Source organism: Ochotona curzoniae, unplaced genomic scaffold (assembly GCF_017591425.1).
Source record: "Ochotona curzoniae isolate NIBS_2020 unplaced genomic scaffold, NIBS_Ocur_1.0 contig_3520, whole genome shotgun sequence".
NCBI lineage: Eukaryota > Metazoa > Chordata > Mammalia > Lagomorpha > Ochotonidae > Ochotona > Ochotona curzoniae.
The window spans coordinates 9,433,566-9,454,311 of record NW_024465894.1 but is presented as its reverse complement, the minus strand read 5'-3'; the positions used below and the strand labels follow the sequence as shown (position 1 = coordinate 9,454,311).

The window sequence follows — 20,746 nt, the reverse complement described above, 5'->3', positions numbered from 1 at the left end:
GGTTATACTCAATGTTAACTGGAGTGCAATTAACATTGAAGACAGAGCAGTTAAGTCAGTATTGGAAGGGTAAGTATTGGATGGGTAATCGTTATGTGCTCTGCACCTTGCTGGGTGCTCTGAGGTATACAGCAAAGTACAAAATCCAGCTCTGTTCTTGAGAAGTTTATAATGACCTGGTTGTGAAAGGTCACCTGTGAAGACAGTGAGCCCACAAAAGAGGACCCTAGCAGGCTCATGTGTGCAAAAACAGGGTGAAGGAAGAGTAGACACACAGAGAGGCTGCTTCACACACACACACACCAAAGTAAAACAACAACAATAACAAAAACAAAAACAAAAAACAAAACAAAACTGAAGGCCATGAATGGGAACAGCAAATTGGAAGAAAAAGTACCATGGTGTAGGGAGCTGAAAGCAGAGGCTGCTGAGGCCAGTGTTCTGCCCTTGCTAACGTGACCTGAACTAGAAAAGTCCTCAGAGGAACAGAAGGCAGAGGCAGAAAGGACAGGGTCTGCGGCAGACAGGCAGTGTTAATGGAGACAGAGGATCTCTAACGTGAGTGAATTCTGCCACAGCTGTGATCACAGCCTGGTTTCTAAGACTGCACAGTAAGCAGAACAGGAGCGTGAAGCCGCCTCCTTGTGGGACTTCCAGGAGTCTGTAGAGCCTGAGTGGGGTGGCCCCATGGGTTGGGATGGGCACACTCACTTGTTGCAGTGTTGTTTGAGGTGTTTCTTGTAGCCGTCATCATGCAGGACCACCTCGGGGTTGCACGTGGCCAGCCAGTCTGCATTCTTCAGCTCTGGGAGCAGCAGCTGGTTCTTTGTCTTCTTCCCCTTCCTCCCTCTAGGGACAGGGGCAGACAACCCTGAAACAGAAAGCAGTGTAAGACATATGGATGAGTCCAAGGGGTTTGAACATCAGTGTTAGAACACAGTTAGGCTGGGTTGTAAAGATCAGTCAGACCACACCCACCCCAGGACTACAGAGTCAGGTCAGTGTCCATGAAAGGCATAATGAAGCCTGGCTTACAATCTAGCTGGAGAAAAAAAAAATCGAATACTTTGACCTGCAACCTGAAGGGGGAACTCTGGCCAAACCCCGGGAATAACAACAGCACTAGAAGAGGCACTGACAGAAGCAGAACAGTGTGAACGCAAGAGGCAAGTCACAGAACGCAAGGTTTAAGTTCCCCAATGCATAACAAGATTTCCTATGCGATTCAGGGTAGTGGACAAACCTGGTGTGTGGGAAACTTCAGAAAGGTCTACCCGTACTTAATATATGAGAAATAACCCTGCAGGACTGTGCAAGAGAACTGAAAACATCACCCTTTTCCATAGTTAACGCTTTGGAATATAGGACCGGTTTTCAAAAAAGTTCATGAAAAATGCCTACTATGAAAAAACTTACACAAGGATCTCAACAATTATTTGCACATAAACAAACTTATCTTTTAATTCCATTTTTCAGAAAATTCCTGAAGTTCCCTAATCACTGAGAAATGAATCCCCCCAAAGCACAGCACATGGACTCATGCAGGAAGAGGGAACAAAAGTGCCCGAGAGCTGTGCGTCCCACGTACGGCCCTTCCGCCTCTCACCTGAGTGGTTCTGGAGGGTCTGGGCCTGCCCATCTTTGGTGGGTGTGATCAGTTCCCAAATGAAACTCTTGATCTTCTCGTCCCCCTTATAATGCTTGACACAGTACACCAGCAGGGCACGGCAAATCATCTCCATGTCCTTCTCGTTCAGATGCCACTTGAATCGCCCGTGAGTCAGGATGTCCTTCCAACGACCCCAACTGACAGCGGAAATACAGAGGGTGTTGGGAGGCAGAAGGGCCAGGAATGCACTCTCCAAGCAGTAGGCCCAACCAGACCCAGGGAAGCCTGTCTTCTCTTGGGTCTATGGATCAACCCCGAGACTTGGTCCTGAAAGGCTTCTGAGGACCACATGACTGTCGTAACAACAAATGTCACTAAGGTGACCCGGACCCTGGATTGCAAGAGCTTCATGTGGCTAGAACACCAAAAGTGGGGGATTAAACCACTGGAAGCAAGGGACACATTTAGAAGTAAAACAGAATCCAGTTGCAGGATTCAAAAAAGCGATGGTGAGCTCAACAAATGTTGAAACTTGTGTCTTTACCAGAGCCAGAGCCGTGTAAGCATCATGCCTTGACTGAAACATCTGTTGTGCTGGCTCCTTACATATTCACAGGGGAGAAAAAGCAGGAAATCAGTCCTAGGAAACAAATTCATGCCAGAGATTTGCTGTAACCAAGCATATGAGGAAACCAGGGCATGTCTGCTATGGCTGAGGGGGTTCTGGGCAGAGTGCTCAGTTCTCTCCAGTGCCAGGAATTCTAGAGGGGATTGGAGAGACACACTGGACAAATCTCAGGAACTGAAAAACAAAGAGGCAGAGAAAAACACAGAACCAAGTGGAGTTAATACCCACCCAAAGATGAGCAGGTTCTTCTCCACCCGGAAGCACTCGGCTCGGAGGTAGCGCCTGGCTTTGTCATTGAGGCGCCTGGATCTCGTTGGCCTTTCATCCGAGTCACTGTCTAGCTCTGAGAACTCCATGAGCTCATCCTCCTCAAACGAGTTGTAGTGTTTGGTCTGCTTTCTCACACGAGGGCGGTCGATCACTAAGCTTTCCTACAAATGGAGAGGACTGCTGAGGAGAAGGCACCTCTTTTCTTCACTCCCATCACGGCGTACAAACACACCCTGTTGCCACTCTCCAGGACACAGACGGGAAAGAACCACACCTCTGTCTCACCCTTCAGCAGGAAAGGTCTATGTAGCTTATGTGCTGCCTCCGCGACCACAGGACAAGCAGGGGGATTCTCTGGAACTTGCTCAAGCTGGCATGTTGCCTGACCCCCAGTGCCTCCTACCACCATCTGCTGTTCCTGCAGTCACCCTAACAGGAGTATGGTCAAGCAAAGCCCCCCATGCCCAAATGACAATTTGCTCTTGCCAAGAAAGACTGGGTTGGGAAGTCCCAGCTGTTCTGCCCAGCATGTAGGCAGCAGTCTGCTCTGGGGCCACATGGGTCAGAAAATTCCATCTGCTCAGCAACTTTCTGAAGACAAACATGCATGCCTGCTGCTTCATTATCTGCCTTCTGCTGGGACTATCCACCAACCTTTTGCTTTTTGCTGACAATACAATCCCTTGCTCAGTAACCTTATTCATTCTAGCGGCTCCCCTGGCCACATTCACTGCTTCTTTTCTAGTGTTCTTATCCCTTCTCCTTATGCCTCCTTCAAAAGGCACCCTAGAGTCCCGACTACTCCCACGGAGCCCAGACAACTGATTTCTAATGATATCCCTACTGCAGTTACTTCGCTTCCCACCTTGCAATGCTCCAGCTGCTGCTTAATGCCTGCAGAGCCAGAGCTCGCGATGCCCCGCCTCTCACCCACTGCCTGGCACACAGAAGGACTTCTTGACTGTGACGCTTTAAAACACTCAAGACAGGTTACTAAGCGGGGTAGGGGAGTGTTGCAAGAATCTTCTTAAAACAGGAAAAACAACACTGCTACTTGGGCAAGAGAGGCTGGATTTAGCAACATTTGGAGGTGCCACAGGTGCTGGGCTTTAACTTGTCTCTTGAGTTCTTCCCGGTGCAGACCCACCTTGAAGGGCTGCCTGCAGTGAGCTAGCACTGGTCCTAGTGTCATTCACAAATGGCACCTTGCAGCCTCTGGCGCAGCCTTGTCCATGTTCTTTTCCCTGTCTCAGGGAGGTCAGGCATCTTGCTCAAAGGCACACTCCAGTTTTACCCGAAGCCCACTGGTATTTTTTTTTTTTTCTGTTTGTTTTTAATGTTCAGAAACAGGAAAGCTTGAGACACTGAAACAATGGGGTAAAGCCAACAAGCTTTCCTGACATGCTCTTTGCCTCTTCCTATCATCAGTGACAGGTGAAGTTTCTTTCACAGGTAGTGCTGAAACAGACGTAAAGTAGTTGGTTGCCAGGGATTGAATGTTGGCTCAGGAAGGACAACTTGACCTGTCTGGCTTGTTCAAGCTCTGACCGCATTCACTATATTTTCTTTGTGTCCAGCACATTTATGTATCATTAGGTCACTTAATAATGACAACAGTTAACATGCACTAAATGCTGTGTATGTGCCAGGCGTATATAACATGTATCACAAACACCATTTCATTCAAGAACCAAGACTCAGGTGTTAATAGCAAGATGAGCCAGGTGGGAATTTCCAGGCGTCTAAAATACCAGTGAAATGTTCAGTGGAATAAAATAGTCTTAGGCGGTACCTTTTCATTCTTGGCTTCAGTGTCCAGTTCAGCTATTTTAGCCCATTTCTGCCAAAAATTGGGATCATCTAAAGAAATGTCTGTTCTGTTTCCTGAAGCTACAAAGCTAGCCTGTGAAAAAGACAAAGAGTCAGTAAGCTGTACTTGAACACTGTGCAAACTAATAAAACAACCCTGTAACTCCATACACACCAGAAACCCAAGTGCGTTAACCATCTACACTCCAAATTCAAACCCCTCGGAGTTTCTGCCCTGTAACAGCGCTGGCCCGCGGGCTTGTGTTTTGAGACTTGGAAGGAGGGGGTTGGCTAGCATTTTGGTCCAGTGGATTGAGTTGCTGCCTGAGATCATGGCACACTATATGGGTGCCAGTTCAAGTCCTGGCTGCTCCACTTCTCATCTAGCTCTCTGTTAGCACCTGGGAAAAGCAGTGGAAGATAACCCCAAGGGATTCCAGGGTTTTTTGGCCATTGTGGCCATTTGAGGAATTATCCAGGGATAGAAGATTTCTCTCTATCTTTATTTATATCTTTATTTATCTATATTTCCATAAGTATGCCTTTCAAATAAGCAAATACATCTTTAAAACATTTGGAAGCAGGAAAACAAACCATACAAGACAAAGGCTATATAAGGTATCTAGTTCTCTGTAAAGGGCTAGTTTTTCTCAAAAACTTTTCTAGATTCAATTTTTCTTTCAGTTCAACGGTTACCAAATTTGTGCTATAGAAAACGCACTGGCTGGGCAGAACACAAACACGTGAGGTGTACACTGCCCCTATCCTCCCTGTTGAGCAAAAGGTCTTCTACTGAAGAAACAGTGTGAATCAACATGCAAGAGATCTCACCAAAATTCAGAGGTTTCAGGGCAGTCCTTGCGAATGGTGAATGCAACAAACTGCAAAGGAAGTTTATCCTGCCTGCCTTGGGTCCCCTCTTTAAAGCTGGCTTTGGGGCTGTGGGGAAGCACTTCCTACGGCCTCTGCCTTACTGAGCAGACTTTCTCCAAGGACCTGTATTTTTCAAGTCATGTGCAGCTAGATCATTTGGGGAAATCTTGCTGATGAGAACAGAAGAATAATTTTATTTTTCCTCCCACTCTCAATGGTGTGTCTAGAGAGGTAGTCTTGTACCTTGGCAAAAGTGGACCCTTTCCCCTCAGACTGGATGGTGATAGTGTGAGTTCTTCTTTGCAGGATCTGGTCTATGTCCTCCTCACAGAACTTGGAGCCTTCGTCCTCCTCGTCCATCAAAGCTCCATAAGCACCTTTCCGGAGCAAGTCTTCCACCTCCATTTTTGAGAGCTGCTGTACCTGGACAGGTCACCAAAGGCTACTCACAAAGTGGAAAATGCACAGGAGAAAAACAGCCTCAAATCGGGCCTCCGTGATTCAGCACACAGTTTCTCCACTGACTGCACATGTCTGAAGAACAAACGGCATGGACCGCGAAACCAAAGGCATGCTGGGGAAGGGAAGCAGGCAGACCTCCACAGGGAGCCCTGGGAGAAGGCCCAGCATGTGCTCCAAGGGCCCCAGCATTCTTTAAGATGTTGGTTATTATCAAGTGTCACAAGCCATTAAAATTGTACCACTGAAGCGGATATATTTGACATTTTCTTTATATTTTAGTTTGAGCCTGTATATTTAAAAGCCTCCAGATGTACCAAACAAGTAGAAGAATAATGTCTTATTTATTATTAGATAAATATATTAATATTGGAAATGATGTAATTTCTAAACTACAAAAAGGATATTGTGCCAACTGTGATCTTCTCAACCGCTTTTTCAAAACAGGAAATGAGGTCCAAAACACCCTTTCCTGGTTCAAATTAAGAATCTGGTTCTCTTTATTATCAACCGCAAGAAGGAATTTCATGACTCCCAGCATGGGTAACTTGAAGAACAACTGAGCAACACACGCATAGCTAAATATCCAGGACATCTGGACTAAAGACAACTCGTTTAGGAAACTTTAATTCTCAATCTTTGATGTTGTAAACCCAGAGATTAAGGAGATCGCCTGTTCCGTTTGCCTATATTTTAAAAAGAATTAAAGAGTTTCAGCTGCATTCTTTACCCTCACTAGAGGGAAAAAAAGAATTTAACAGCTCATATTGCAAGCTGTTAACTTAATCATTTATTCACTGACCATTATGCACTGAATATCTTTAATGCACCAAGCACGATTAGGGGCCTTGCAGCACATAGATAAAATTGATCCAGTGAAATCTCTGAGAAACTCCAACTCTGCAGCATAAAACAAAACACAACAATACATAATTTTACACTGTTTAGAGTGTTACAATCTGCTGGATTCTCCTTATTTATGGAAAGGTGACTGCATTCTGGGCAATCTAACTACATAACCGCTCCTTCAGAGTTTCCTTCCCTAGCTTCTACAAAGTGCAGCACACCCAGCCCTGAACTATCCTCTACTGTGTGGGTGAGTCAACAAGGCGAAATGAGCCCTGAGTGAGCTGTGAGGAGGAAGAATGCAAAGAGGGCCAGGCAGTGTCACAGATATCCCCAGGTCTTCACACTCACTCCGTTGGTGCTGCCCTTTCGGTTGATGTCCTGGAGCACAGCCTTGTCCAGACCCAGCTTTAGGCTGGCCTTGTCAAACATTTCCCGCTCATAGGAGTTCCGGGTGATGAGGCGATACACCTTCACAGCTTTGCTCTGGCCTATACGGTGACAGCGGGCCTGAGCCTGGGAAGCAGGAAGGTCACACATCATGTCATCACGTCACACAGTAACAACTCGAGAATAGGCAAGTGTTTAAATGCTCTGTGGGGAGCGGCCAGCTCTCACAGTTACGAGTCAGGGGACTGACTTCAGAACCCACCCAAATGTCAATGGCCACTCTACGTACAGGAGGCCTGCAAGTACTGTTGGAGACCTGGACCTTTCTGGCAGAGGACAGTACGGAGTGTGATCACAGTCTTGCTGTAACCTTCGAGTCCAGAACAGTAAGTTCTGGGGTCCCTGGCTCAGAGGACAGTGGTATGGGTTTGAAAGCAGCCAGAGAAAGGACGAGGCTAAGCCTGTTACCAGGAACCCATCTAGTGTGACAATCACTGGATAGAGAGGTCTCTATCCCTGCCCTACCTGTATCCTTCCCTAACCTCATAGCTGAAAACCACACCAGAATTCCTCTAACACAGTACAGTGATCCCAGGACTGGGAGGCCTGGTAGTATCTAGACAGAAGAGGAACCAGTGGAAAGAACAGATGGGAAAAGGGGCAGAAGCCTGGGACTAGAGGAGGAGTTCCTTGAGTTCCTTGGGTTGGGCTCAAGCACTGCTTGTCACCTGGACAACAGGGTTACTTCCTTGCTGGAAATAAGTGCCCTAAAATTTCATATCTTAAACCATCAGGTTCTCAGGGCCAGGAGAACCTGGGTTCTACTCTCACTTTCTTAGATCCAATGGAAAGTTGGCATTTCCCAAAGCAGCTCATGAGTCAGGCTGCCAGGCAGTGGCAGCAACAGACTCTGGGCTCCCTGTGTAGTAAGGTCGTAGGTAGGACCAGAGCTACGGTCCTCATGGTGTGGCAAGAGCTCACCCTACCTTCCTCTTTCAAGTCAGATTGGCTAAATGAACAGCATGCAGGGACAAGGAAATGGTACCCAGACAACCATCTGAATACTCTAAGGATGACTGCAGCTATAATCAGGCTGACCACTGTCTTTAGACCACTTGGTGAGCAAATATAAGTGTTTGTGTTACACAGTGCATGCAACTACATGCATATATAGGATAAATACATTATGAGGTTACATTGTATTTTTGCTTTTTAAAAACTCCATCAACCTCACACCTGTGTTTCTCTTAACTGTATGTAAGCTCAGAACTCAATTACATAGATACTGTTCTCATTTGATATGTACCTTACTACAGATTATCTCTCACTGGAAACATTTAAGACCTTTATGAGTTTTTCAGACTTCAGGATTTGTGTAAATTGTACCACTTTAGTATTCCCAATTTGAAGTACAAATGTTTTCAAATCTGAAACTTTATTTTAAAAGATTTATCTGTTTATTTGAAAGGCAGCCTGACAGCAGGGAAAGGAAAGGGAAGATAGCTTCCATCTCTTGGTTTACTACCTTAAGTGGCTACAACAGCCAGGTCTGGGTTAGGCTGAAGCTAGAAACCTGGCCTCCCACACGGATGGGTGGGCCATCTCCTGCTGCCTTATAGGCACATTGGCAGGAAGCTGGATTGAAAGCCAACTTGCCAGAAACTGAACTAGCCTCTCTGATACATGATGTCAGTGTTGTAAGCGGTGGCTTAACTAGCTGCATCACTACTCTGACCCCATCCGCTGTGCCCTCCTCCCACTTTAAAACATTTTGAGTGCTGTGTTGATGCTCAAACACCTCCACAGAGTGCTTCAGCTTTTCAGATAAGGAGGGCTCACCATGAATATACATAACAGTCTCAGAAAAAACAATTCCACTGCAATCCAGCCGGGACATAGTTACTGAAACAAGTTAAGACTTTTGTCTCACCACTGCCACCATTTCGGATTACATGCCTCACTAAGCATGCATAATCAAATTACAGTTTTAAATACATACATGAAAGTAAATTTCTTTTTTGCAGTGTCAGCATTCAGTGATACCAAAATTACTTTCTTTGTAATCTAGGGCTGAGTAAATGCATATGAATACTGGGGGTAATAAGGCTTTCACTACAGAATGAAGTACAAATATGCAGAGGGGGGAATCAGAATGAACCCTGTGGTGTTACGAGTACACTGCAGGAATCAACAGTAATTCATGGCTAGGCCCAAGTGTGAATGTGTATATAAACACACACTCACAGACAGTTACAGAGACATGGGTATGTATACTTACACACGCATGTGTGTACACTTGCACAAATAAATGCACAGGTGTATGCATTTGTGTATATTTAGATTCTGTGTGCATATTCATGCATTCTAGCCATGTCCACTGACAAAGAGTTTGAAATGAGGAAGAAATGTCATCACGGCAGTGATGAACATACCTAATTCCTAGATCTTGTTTCTAAATATCAGTCCCCTCAAAACAGAGCCAAGGTATGCTAGAGAAATCGCTGATCGCAGGCAGGGCTGAGGGTGAGAAAGCACAGCGTCAACTGAAACTGCGTCAAATGGAAGGATATCCTCAAAAAGGGACAGAGATACAGGAAAATATAACCAGAATACTTTTTTCACTAGCTAATTCTAGGAAAGCATGAAGATACTTCAAAGAAGTCAAGAAAAGTGCGTATTAGATTAAAAAAAAAATACAGATGGATTTCAAAGCTTTCTGCACCATAATAATTTTGGCCTTTAATTTTGTTTTCTGTAAATTTTGTAAAATATCTCATGTAAGCATTAAAGTAAAGATAGTAACAGATACGATATAAACCACTGAACAAAAGACCTGGGAGTTCATAATGGCAAAAAGGAGAAAAGGAAAAACACTTCCTTATAACATTTGTCAACTTTAAAAAAAAAGATGCATTAACAAGTAATAAGTTAGACAAATCATCACCTTATAGCAATGCAAATAATGACTACGTAAGCAAAAATTATCAATGGAAACTATAGTTAGTGGGTAAGACTGATGACACATAGTCTCAATGTAGTTCTCAGAAAATCAGTCAATATCAAGGGAAAAAATGAGAGAAAAATGAGAGAAAAATCACAGGCACCACTTAACTAATGATCACAGTGAACATTCATCCACTCTGTGGCAGCACTAAATGTGAACCCGACCCTGAGGACACACGGTCAGCCCAAAGGAAAAGACAAACTATAGCACTACTGACCAGTTTTGCTTCATTTTGTTTCTTTTCTTACGGGGGGCAAACAGATTTTTTTTTTCATCTGGTGGGGCACAATGGCCAGGGATGTGCCAAGTTGAAGCCAGGAACCAAGAGATCCATTGAGGTTTCCCACGTGGATAGCAGGGGCCAAAAACGTGGGCCATCTTTGGCTGCTTTTCCCAGGCTCTTAGCGAGGAGCTGAAGTGAAGTGGAGCAGCTGGGACATGAAATGGTGCTCACACTCAATGCTGACATTGCATGTAACAACTTTGCCTCAGTGCCGGCCCCAACCAGCTACTTCTCAGAAACTTTAAAAGTCATTCAAGAAATTAAAAAAAAAAAAAAAAAAAGATTGAGGAACCTACGTACAGTAAAGCAAACTAAAGAGATGACAGCTGAATACAATGGATGATCCTGGATTGCGGGAATAACTGATTTACGGGAACTTGGAAGAAATGATAAAGTGTGTCTGTCTGTGCTTGGGATTGAACCCTGTGGTGTTCGACTGAAACCATAAACCTCGCTATGGACAGCAGGTATAGGAAAAATATGGATATGTGGTGTGAGTGTTTCTGCATATCCCTATTTCCCAGTCCTGCCTACACAGAAGGCTAAGAGCTATTATACTCCTGTAGCAGTCGTCTTGGTTTCAACATGACACTATCGAACAAAAGAAATAAAAGGATCCTTGGAAGAAGAATTCCAAGGTTGTGGCAGGAAAAAGGCAACATGGACGGAACAGCTTCTGGAGCCAGGAAGCAAAGTAGTGCTCAAACTATGAGAACATGTGGGATGGACACAGGAGCCACCCATGACCATTCCAACAATCTGAAAACAAAATAAATGATGAGTATAACGGATAATAAGATATTCTACCACCCCACATTGATATAAATGTTCTTCATAAAATTTCTATGAATAAATGCAGAAGAAATTATGGAGACAGAAATTACTATTAGCCAAACATCAAGATAATGATTACTGAGGGCAAGAACCACTGAGACATGCTAAAATCAATAGGTCAAAGTACGATGAAAAACAGGATATATATATATATATATATATATATGAGAGAGAAAGTCTCAAAGTACCTACTCAAAAGAAATACATTAATTTCTAAGGTAAAAGTGACCACTTTGTGGTAGAAAAACCTGGAAGATATCACCTTCACCCCATGAGCAAGGCTACAGAAGTAAGAAGGCATGCTCTCTCTCTATAGGTAATAATTTTTTTTATTTTTGACAATCTTTACATAGTTAATTAGGGCACAAAGGTTCAAAGGCTCCAGGAAGGTGGGTAAGAGTATTATTTCCACATTTTTTTTTTCCCGTACCTGGGGAAAAGGGGGAGGAAAAAGGGAGAAGCCCCACCCAGTCTCCCACCCATCCCAGGTCCCTGATGTTATAGATAATAATTTTTAAATCAGGTGTCTTGATTTTAATCTTCTCCTGGTTGAGGAGAGGGAAGGAGACACACACAGCCATTCTGAGTGGATGCTAGCACACTGCACAGCTCTTCTATCTTATTTTCTCCCTGAACTATATACATATCCAGGGGATGCTTCCAAAGCAGGAGATGATTCCAATCCTGGAGATAATTCCTTATTATTTTTCTCAAGATGAATATATTATAGCTTATTCAATCAGTCTTCCATTATTACAATCAGTTGCTGGTCCTTTTTCAGTACCTTTAGTGGTGCCAACTCTATTTTTGGAAGATCTGATGAATAACTGGCAAATAGAGAAAATAACCCAGATACATAATACACTATATGGGACCTACAGGGCAGTATCAATACATGACCGTCAAGTACTGATACTGATCTCTTTTCTGGCTCATACGATTCAAAGAGAGCTGAAGAAGAGTTCAGAGCAAAGTCTGGTGGACGAGCACAACAGTCACTAATAATTGCCTTCACGGATCCATATTCCTTTTCTTGTTCACTACCAGAAACTTGACTTATGTGTATGATGGCAACGTGTTCATCTGAAACCACTCCCAGCCATCTGAGAGTGGTAACAGTCCTGGGCAGTGAAATTTACCAGGGTACAGGGATTTCTGCCTTCCTGCAGCAGGCATCCTGTAAAAGGTCTCTCTCTCTTATTCTTTCCTGCCTGAGGTGGATCAAAGGATGGTAGAGCACAAAGACTGCAGAACCTGGGACTCTGGTGATGCTACAGGGCCGTTCTCTGGACCTGCACTTCCCCCCTTAAGACGAAGAAAACATCCTTGTGTTATAACCATGTGAGAATTAAATTCATGGTACACAACGCCCATCACAATCTTGCTTCCTCTATACTACTTGTGAGCTGATCTTCCTATTGTACTGTTTATACTGTGTGACTAGACCAGCAGACCAAATGGAAGTATTGGACACTTCGGTTTTCTCAGGACCTACCACGGTGTATCGGGTTCAATAAACCAGCCAGTGGTCAGCTAAGAACTGACTGAAAACGGGAAGGAGATGAATTCAGTAAATGAGGAGAGAGTGCTTTCTGGGAGGCAGGAAGAAGGTAGTTAAAAAAAGAACACACTGCAAAGAGAGCCCTCAAACTCAACTCCTTTTATCTGGGACCAGTGGTTTTAAGCAGCTCTCCCAGACTGTTCTACTGAAACCAGAGCACCTAATTCCCATCACTCTTAACCCATCTAACTTTCATTTAAACAAGTATTTGTGTAACTATCTTATTTATTCCTTGTTTACTGGCTGCTTATCTCATGAAAATGAACGCTTCATGGCTGTCAGTCTAGCTCACTGGTTGTGTCTCTAGAACTTTAAGGATTTACTTATTTGGAAGGCAGAGTGACAGGGAGAAGGAAGAGACCCACAGAGACAGGTCTTCCACCTGCTAGTTCACTACCCAAATGGTTCCTGGCAAGGGTTGCCCACATGGGTGCCCAGGGTCCAGGTATTTGGGTCATCTTCCACTAGCTTCCCAGGCACATTAGCAGGAAGCTGGATTAGAGGCAAAGCACTCGGAACTGGAATTAACACTCCAATAGGGGATGTAACCTGCTGTGCCACAATTCCAGTACTTTAAATCATGCCTGGCAAATCTTGGTGTTCAACAGATGTTCCACTGAATACAGACTGGAGACTGGAGCACATATGCATACCTTTACAAATTCTTACTGGTTATAGCAAAGAAAGCCCAACAGGTACAATCTTCCCAGCTCATGCAGACATACTGTTAGGAAGCCAGTGGTGCTAGCAACTTGGTGGTAGCAGAGGAAGGGGTGAAGAGTCCCCCTGCCCTGGGAGCAGCATGGCAGGCCCCTGAAAGCTTGATGAGGGCTCTTTCTCCTCAGGCTGGACTGTCTCCTCCCTTCCAGCAGGTCTGCTATCTTGTGGCTATGCTCCTGGCTAGGATATCTGCTCCCACAGTTTCTGCATTCTGCCTTAAAACACCCAGCAACAGGAAGGACATGGGCCTGCACTGTTACATGGGTCGCTGTTATCCTGAACCCTGTTCAATGCTAGTAACTCTAGCCTCAAGTTGCAAAAAGCCCTTCCAAGAATAAGAAGCAGAGGTATCATGAAGTACTGAAACAGGCAGACACTGACAGCCTCTCCGAGGGAGGCCCAACCCCTTGCTATTCCCAGGTCACAGTTTGCTCTCAGGACTAGCAGCAAATCGGCTTCCTTCTAATAGTGACAGAGAGGAAACCAGTTCTTCCTTTTTGTCTTCTCTCACAGGCTGCTGTCACTATTTTTACTAATTTTTAAATAAAACCTACACAACACCTACTGCTGCTGAAATACCAGCATGAAATTGCAGCTTCTGTCTTCTAAATGAAGGTACAAAAGATGAATTCACACCCTTGAATTTTTTACATTTGTTATCTCTTGGTAAGACCGTCCTACTCTGGGGACCAAAGAAATTGCCTTCCCTCTTACAGCAAGATAATATAATTATATTGCTGAGATCTTGAAGTAGTAACTTTAATCTTTTAATATTCCTAAGTAGTGCCTTGTTCCTACCCTGGATCCTAATAAGTTTGTACCTTTGGAGGTTTTGGGAAGCGGAAAGTGATGCCAGGCAGAAAGAGGTGGGTAGATAAGCAGTACCTATATAGCCACATCCCTTTATCCCCTTTCCTTTCACTATCCCATAGGAGGGACTTGGCCAACACAACATGTGACAAGGAATGAGCGTAGGCTGGATCCCTTACTCCTTGTCTCCTGAGACACGCTAGAGTCTTCCCTCTGTTGCTGGTGGCTCACCAGGGCAGCCACTGCTCTGCATGTGGCTGTGGGCAGTTCTGGTTGGCTGAGGTTAACACAGGGATATGCATGCATTTGCAGGAGGCTCTGGAAGCTTGGGATCCTGACCAGAAGCAGGACTGTAACAGATAATTTGCTTTCACAATTTACTGAAGATGATGCTTTTAAGCCTGCATTGCATTTCTGAGTTTGTTTCATAACTGGTTTATACCTAGCCATGAAAGAGGAAGACTACTAAACTTCTCGGATTTCATGGAGAAAATGTAAGCAAGCATCTGTGACTAACTGATGAAGCTTAAATAAATCATCTCCAGCAGGTCCCCAACTTCCAATTCTATCCACAAAGCATGGAAACTACAGCAAAAATGATCACAACAGAGGGCTGAATGGATCTTTGCTAACAACGAAAAAGCAGAAAGTAATGTTGTCTTCTGACTCTCAGAAGACAGAGATCTGCAGTTCAGTAGCAAAGCTAGCTTGTCACAGACCCACCTTGGGTCTCAGGCCATGCCAGCTGAGCCCGACTCCCTGCAATCACTCGCGAGACTCTTGAGTTGGTCAGTGGAGAATCAGGATGTTCTGAAACAGACACTGGGGACAAGCACAGCCTGTCCCAGATCCTGCCAGCTTGCCTCAGACTTCTAGAGACTGTCCTCATAATGTGGTCCAGATGTTTCCCCACTGGGCAGTAAGTGCCACAGTCCACTCCTAGATAAATATCCAACAACTAAACCCATCTCTCAACAGTAATAATCCTAAAGAAATGTAGGTGACTGAGAACTTCCACTAAATGATAGAGAGAGAGAGAAAGAGAGAGAGAGAAGCACATACGTGAGTAATTGTATGTGAGTAACATGACCAACCTCCAACGAACAGTATTGGGGAAGGATCTGGTTGAGTTTCCTTTGTCAGGATCTTACTTCACCAGTTTTTGTGGTTGATTTACCTGCTGACTTGAGAATTGCAGGATGGCCTCAAGGTCCCAGTCTCCAGATTTCCTCTCCTACCTTATATTTGCAGGACCTGCTGCAAGGGCAAATGCCAAGGGCTGAGTGTGGATTGGTCTGTGTGCAGTCTCCAGCTCGCTAGTGCTCTTACCACACTAAACAAGTAAGCAACAATTTTGCTTCACTGTAGAAGGCTCAGAATTTGATCCTTCCCCTCCCATCCCCCAATAAGCACTGATGTGGCTCCATGTTCTAAAATTACTGTACATTTCCCAATTCTCTCATTTCTACTCAGTCTGGTTTGACATTTGGAAAAATAAGGGTAATTCCCTCTCAGCTATACCATTTTAATAATTAACCAACTCATTCACCTGGCCACCCCAGAAAGTCAGTAAATCAGAACAGAAAAGCAAGACTGTGAGTTGAAGAATGCAAACTGGTCCTGACCTGGAGCTGCCATCACCATCAACTCCCTTGCTCATAACCTTCTCCTGTGTCCATGCTTTGAAGCATCTACCCTGGATCATCGCTAGTGCTGGTCCTTGACTTCACTCAGGAGGAACATCTGAGAAAGTTCAGAAACTGACTTCTAACCAATTATAGTGTGGACCTCGAAGCTATCCCTTAATTCACCTCTTGCCAGTTCCCCAGCAGCACATAGGCTTCCTGCATCACTTCTCCCACCTAACCTGCTCACCACACATCTAACTCAATCACCTCAGGTAACTTCATCTGTTTCATCATTAATCAGGATTCAACATTCTCATCCTCTCCATTTCTGGGCATTGTACCTATTCAATGGGTCATGTTAAAGATTTTAGCCAGATAAAGCATGGTGATTCTGAAGCTCTGACTGTGGTCCTGACTGGCCACCGAATGCCAGCCCATCCTTCCTTTTCACTCCTGATGCCCGCTCAGTCATGTCCAGCTCACATCACTTCAAAGCAGTTGCTTCATCTCTGGTTTCTTTGAGCACTGTTCTCTCTGATACCACGTTCACAGTCAGGGAGGCACCAAAAGCAGCACAGAGCCTCACAGCTGGCAAGAGCTTAAGAAATCATGTTTTGGGGGTTGGGAAACATCTGTAAAGGGCAGTAAATATTTTAGATGTTGTAGGTTATACAGTCTCTTAATCAGGTCTTCCGTCATTGTAACATGAAAGCAATCTCAGATGATACAAATTTGAGGTTGTGCTATATTCCAACAAAAATAAAGAAATAGGTGGTAGGCCAAAAGTAATCTACATCATTATTCTAACCAGAACGTTGACAATGAGCTGACCAAATACTAGGTTTTGTTTAATCTATTTTTAGTGTTGAGTATATGTTACTCCTTTAAGAACTGGCTACTCATCCTATCTTGCAACTCATCTTTGACCCAAAGTTCCCTACACTAGCAGAAAGGATTCATGGTAAGCTGTTCATGATCTGTGACTTTCTTTGAAGTTGGATAGTGAACACAGTATCACACAATCTGCTTCCTGATGATTCACTGTATTTTCTCTAAGTTTCAGCCAACTGTCACTGACCTAACAATTTAAAGTTCTGATTTTCAACTAGTGGACTGCTTTCTTTAAACCAAGGGTTATTTAGAAACTGAAGGAACAAGATAAAGGAGAAGGGAAGAAGCCCAGATCCCCATCAGCTGGGCTTCCATTACTCTCATCTTTTCCTTTATAATATCCCCTAGGGTTCCTCTTGAATTTTGTGCAACAGCAGCCTCCAAACGTCTTTTGTGATCGATCTCCTGTATTACGAGAAAGATCCGGAGCCATCTGCTCACCCCTTCCAACCACAAACAATCCTACTGTCAAGGAATATGCAAGATATAGTACTTACTATGCAGTTAGTCATGAATAGCAGATATAAACTATGTTCTAAATAGTCTTCTTGGCAAGTTAGAGTCTTTCTGGCTGACTCAGTGTCCAACCTGGGTAGAATGGCACTGTTTTTAACTCTGAAGCAAGGTTGATGAAAGACTCCAAACAAGGGATGTGTTATTTTCTTGCTGGTTATGCTAGATTTTTGTACCATATTAATGCCAATCTTTGCAGTGACCTTTTAAAGCCACTTGTTATTTCAAGTGAGAAAACAGAATCTGTAGCCACACTTAGCCAGGCACATAGAAGCTGTTAACAAACTGCATCCCTGGCTAACAGACTGGGGACAGTGAGGCTGCTGTCCCACTAACCAGGAAACTCTCACCTCTCCATGTTTACTTATGTACTCTGTGTGACAAATGACCCTCTAACAAACACTAAACATGAAAATACCAGAACCAATCTGTATATTAAGAATTAGCCCTGCTTAATATTTTCCTCATGTCTGAAGATAATAATAAATAGCAGCTTTATCCTTTATTTGGAAATATGTGACACATTCAATTTAAAACGAGAGGAGTGACTCTTCTCTATAAGAAGGGCTGACTTTCACTTTTCATTTGGTTCCACAGAGGCCCAACGCTTGTCACCTGGCTGACACCACGGCCTGCAGCATGGCACACACTTGCACAGGCCCTGCTAGGATGTTGTGGGATTTAGGAGTGGCTAACGTAAACAGTAATTATCCCGATGGTTACCTGCAAGTCATTTTGTGGGTTCCAGTCAGAATCAAATATGATGCAGGTATCAGCAGCTGTGAGATTGATCCCCAGGCCTCCCGCTCTGGTGCACAGAAGAAAGACAAAGCGGTCTGAGTCTGGCTTACAGAACCGGTCGATGGCTGCCTGGCGCAGGTTTCCCCGTACTCGCCCATCAATTCGCTCATAGGTGTATCTGAGGGGACCCAAACGAATGAAAGCCCAGGTGTTAATCATGTCAGTGGAGAACAGCACACAAAGCAGGAAGCTGTTGACCAACAGCCTTAAATCCCTAACTGCTAAATTCCAAACGATAAAAGTGTAAAGGCACCCCGCCCCCTACATATGCAATAGAGCAAACAGTTAAAACTGCACCGCAAAAATGACCCTCCCAAAAGGAACAAAAAACTAAAAACTTAAAAAAAAAAAAAATAAAAGCCAAAATCTAGGACTAGAAGAATTATAAATAAAAAATATTCACAGCTATTGCCCAAGAAATTTATGTCCGAGTATCTCCTTGATTGTTTTTGTACTGAATCTACTGAATCTAATCTTTACACCAGGAAAAGCAAATAAGACTTCCAACCGCAGACACAGCAGTTCCACGTTCACAGCAGTTTCCAGCAGCTTCTGGGTGACAGGAGACGAGACTGTGGGCAGTCTTTTTTTTTTTTTTTAAATGCCTGGGCTGGGCACTTCTAGCCTGAAAATTCCTTAAATTTTCTGAGGTACATGACAAAACCTCCAAGTTTATAGACAAAAAGCAAGCTCTTCTAGGCAGTGCATTGCCAAGTCAACCAAGCCGGCATGAATCACAAGAAGGGTTTTTAAAGGGCTTTGGTGGTACTGCATACAATTTACAGGAAAATCAAATGAGAAAATAGAGCTGAATGTTGTGTGGAAGGCACACATCTATGCGGATAATGAAGAAACAAGAAGGACAGCATGGTGAGGGTCAAGGCAAGAAAGGGTAAGAAACGAAAGTGTTTTGTGGGCCCATTACTGATGTCCTTCAGGAGAAAACAGAGATGAGCTCTGCGATGGAGCTTAACACAGTTAACGCAGGGGTAACAAACAGTAGCACAGTTTCTTTTTTTAACCTTCTGAAAGCAAATTAATAACAAGGGGAAGTTACTCGGGGATCAGTTTGAACTCGTAAACAAAAATGGGTTGGCTAAGTACAGGTAGTAGGAACCTTGTGACAAAAGGACCAGATCATCCCAAGACCAGGTATCCCACCCCAATACTGTCCCAGTAGCTTTGGATTTGGAAACGCAGATATCTAAAAGGAGACAAATGAAGGGTAAGGGACTGGGGCAGATGCTCAAGGTGTAAAAAAGTGTGAAGGGAGGCGCTGAAGCCCAAGTTTGGCATTATAATCCTGTCTTTCTTGGAAAAAGGGAGAATCCATGTAAAGACAATGCGGCTGTTAAGAAGGCTGACCAACTTGGGTCTAAAAGGTGCAGGCACCAAGCAAAGGAATGAACCTGGAAATGCTACTTTTTAAAAAAGTCATGGTGCAACCACACATGGCATTACAGTTGTGGTTCTTCTGCTTTCTCTTTTAACTTATTCAAAAAATGTTATATGGAAATTAGTGTCCAGTGAAATGGGCAGTGATTTTGCTTATTGAAACACCCTGAAAGGATTAGAGACCTGTGTTTTACAGATGTTATAATTATCTTTAGTAACCATACAATACTAGTAATGAGCTCATTAGTGTCAGTTCTGTGACACGCACCATGTACATGCTTAATGTGCACCACGACATCTAATTCTCACAGCAATCTCATGAGGCAGTGAGGAAATTTGCAAAGACACACAAAATATCTCACTCAATTAGCTAATAATGAATCTAGATTCATGTGATTTATAATTTTCACAGAGTACCACACATTTCAATGCATTACGACAGAAAGGTTTCCCTAAAAACTGTAAGAGTATCCATAACCAGGCACCAAAATGATTGGCTCGATCAGTGTTCTGAGGATCTGCATCTGGTTCCTCGTGAGAGTTCAGCAGTGTTGTCACGTCCCAGAAGAGATGGGATGTGCAGCAAGAAGGCAGGGCCAAGACTCTATCAAGCACTAACCACTGCATCCCCCCCTCGTCCATCCTCTTGTGAACCATTAATGCTTCAGTACAGAAGACTGGATGCTCTCTGCAAGCTCCTCTGAGTCATTAGAGAAGAGCTACATGCCCATGCATCACAGCGAGGCAGGGGAACAGCACGGCCTTAATGGAAGGAAGAAATCAATAAGTAGTGATGATACAGTTTAGCCGTGTCATCTAGTGGGAAAAATAAATCCGGTAAAATTAGATCACAGCGCTTTGCCGGCTCTAATCCAACAGCCTTTAGGACGTGAAGCAGGATGCCTGGGACAATAATTTTCATTGCTATTGCTTGTTGGGCTTTGAAAGAGTGCTTCCAAAGAACATGAAACTAACTTAGAACTATTTTAGGTCTTTCACATCACTCCTTGCTCCTCCCGTCGCTTGTGAGCCAGGTCACTCAGCTGTGCTCATTCCTGTATGAGTCCAGCATGAAATTAAACAAGAGCAAATCCAAAGGCACAGCCAGAAAGAGGCTCAAGAACAAAGAAAATCTTGAGAATGAGTGGATCTGGAAGGAAAAAAAATTGACATCGTAAAATTTTCCACAGTGACTTTCAGCACAGCAATTAACCCTCTGACTAGAAGGATACCTTGAACAGGATCCCTAGGGGTTGATGTGGCTCATCAAGCTGTAATTCAGAGTCACTGTCAAGCATCAATGAGAAGCAGGTGGTGCTCTGGAAAACCCCGTGTGACTGGCCACGAGGCAAGAGGCCACACATTTTTTGGCAGAAGAAAAACTGACCTCAGAACGCCTGATGGAAAATGAACAACCTTTTT

General features: G+C 44.0%; 1 protein-coding gene across 2 annotated transcripts in view; it reads right to left on the bottom strand.

The window, feature by feature from the left end:
* Positions 1-20,746, bottom strand: part of CHD6 (chromodomain helicase DNA binding protein 6) — a 161,523-nt gene that overhangs the window by 36,611 nt on the left and 104,166 nt on the right. For both annotated transcript variants that reach the window (XM_040981460.1, XM_040981461.1), the window contains exons 17-23: positions 17,852-18,047; positions 6,846-7,010; positions 5,433-5,612; positions 4,300-4,410; positions 2,466-2,668; positions 1,607-1,806; positions 712-871 (exon numbers count right to left, since the gene is read on the bottom strand). In XM_040981460.1, coding sequence (XP_040837394.1) covers positions 712-871; positions 1,607-1,806; positions 2,466-2,668; positions 4,300-4,410; positions 5,433-5,612; positions 6,846-7,010; positions 17,852-18,047 — 1,215 coding nt within the window. The remainder of the gene's footprint in view (positions 1-711; positions 872-1,606; positions 1,807-2,465; positions 2,669-4,299; positions 4,411-5,432; positions 5,613-6,845; positions 7,011-17,851; positions 18,048-20,746) is intronic.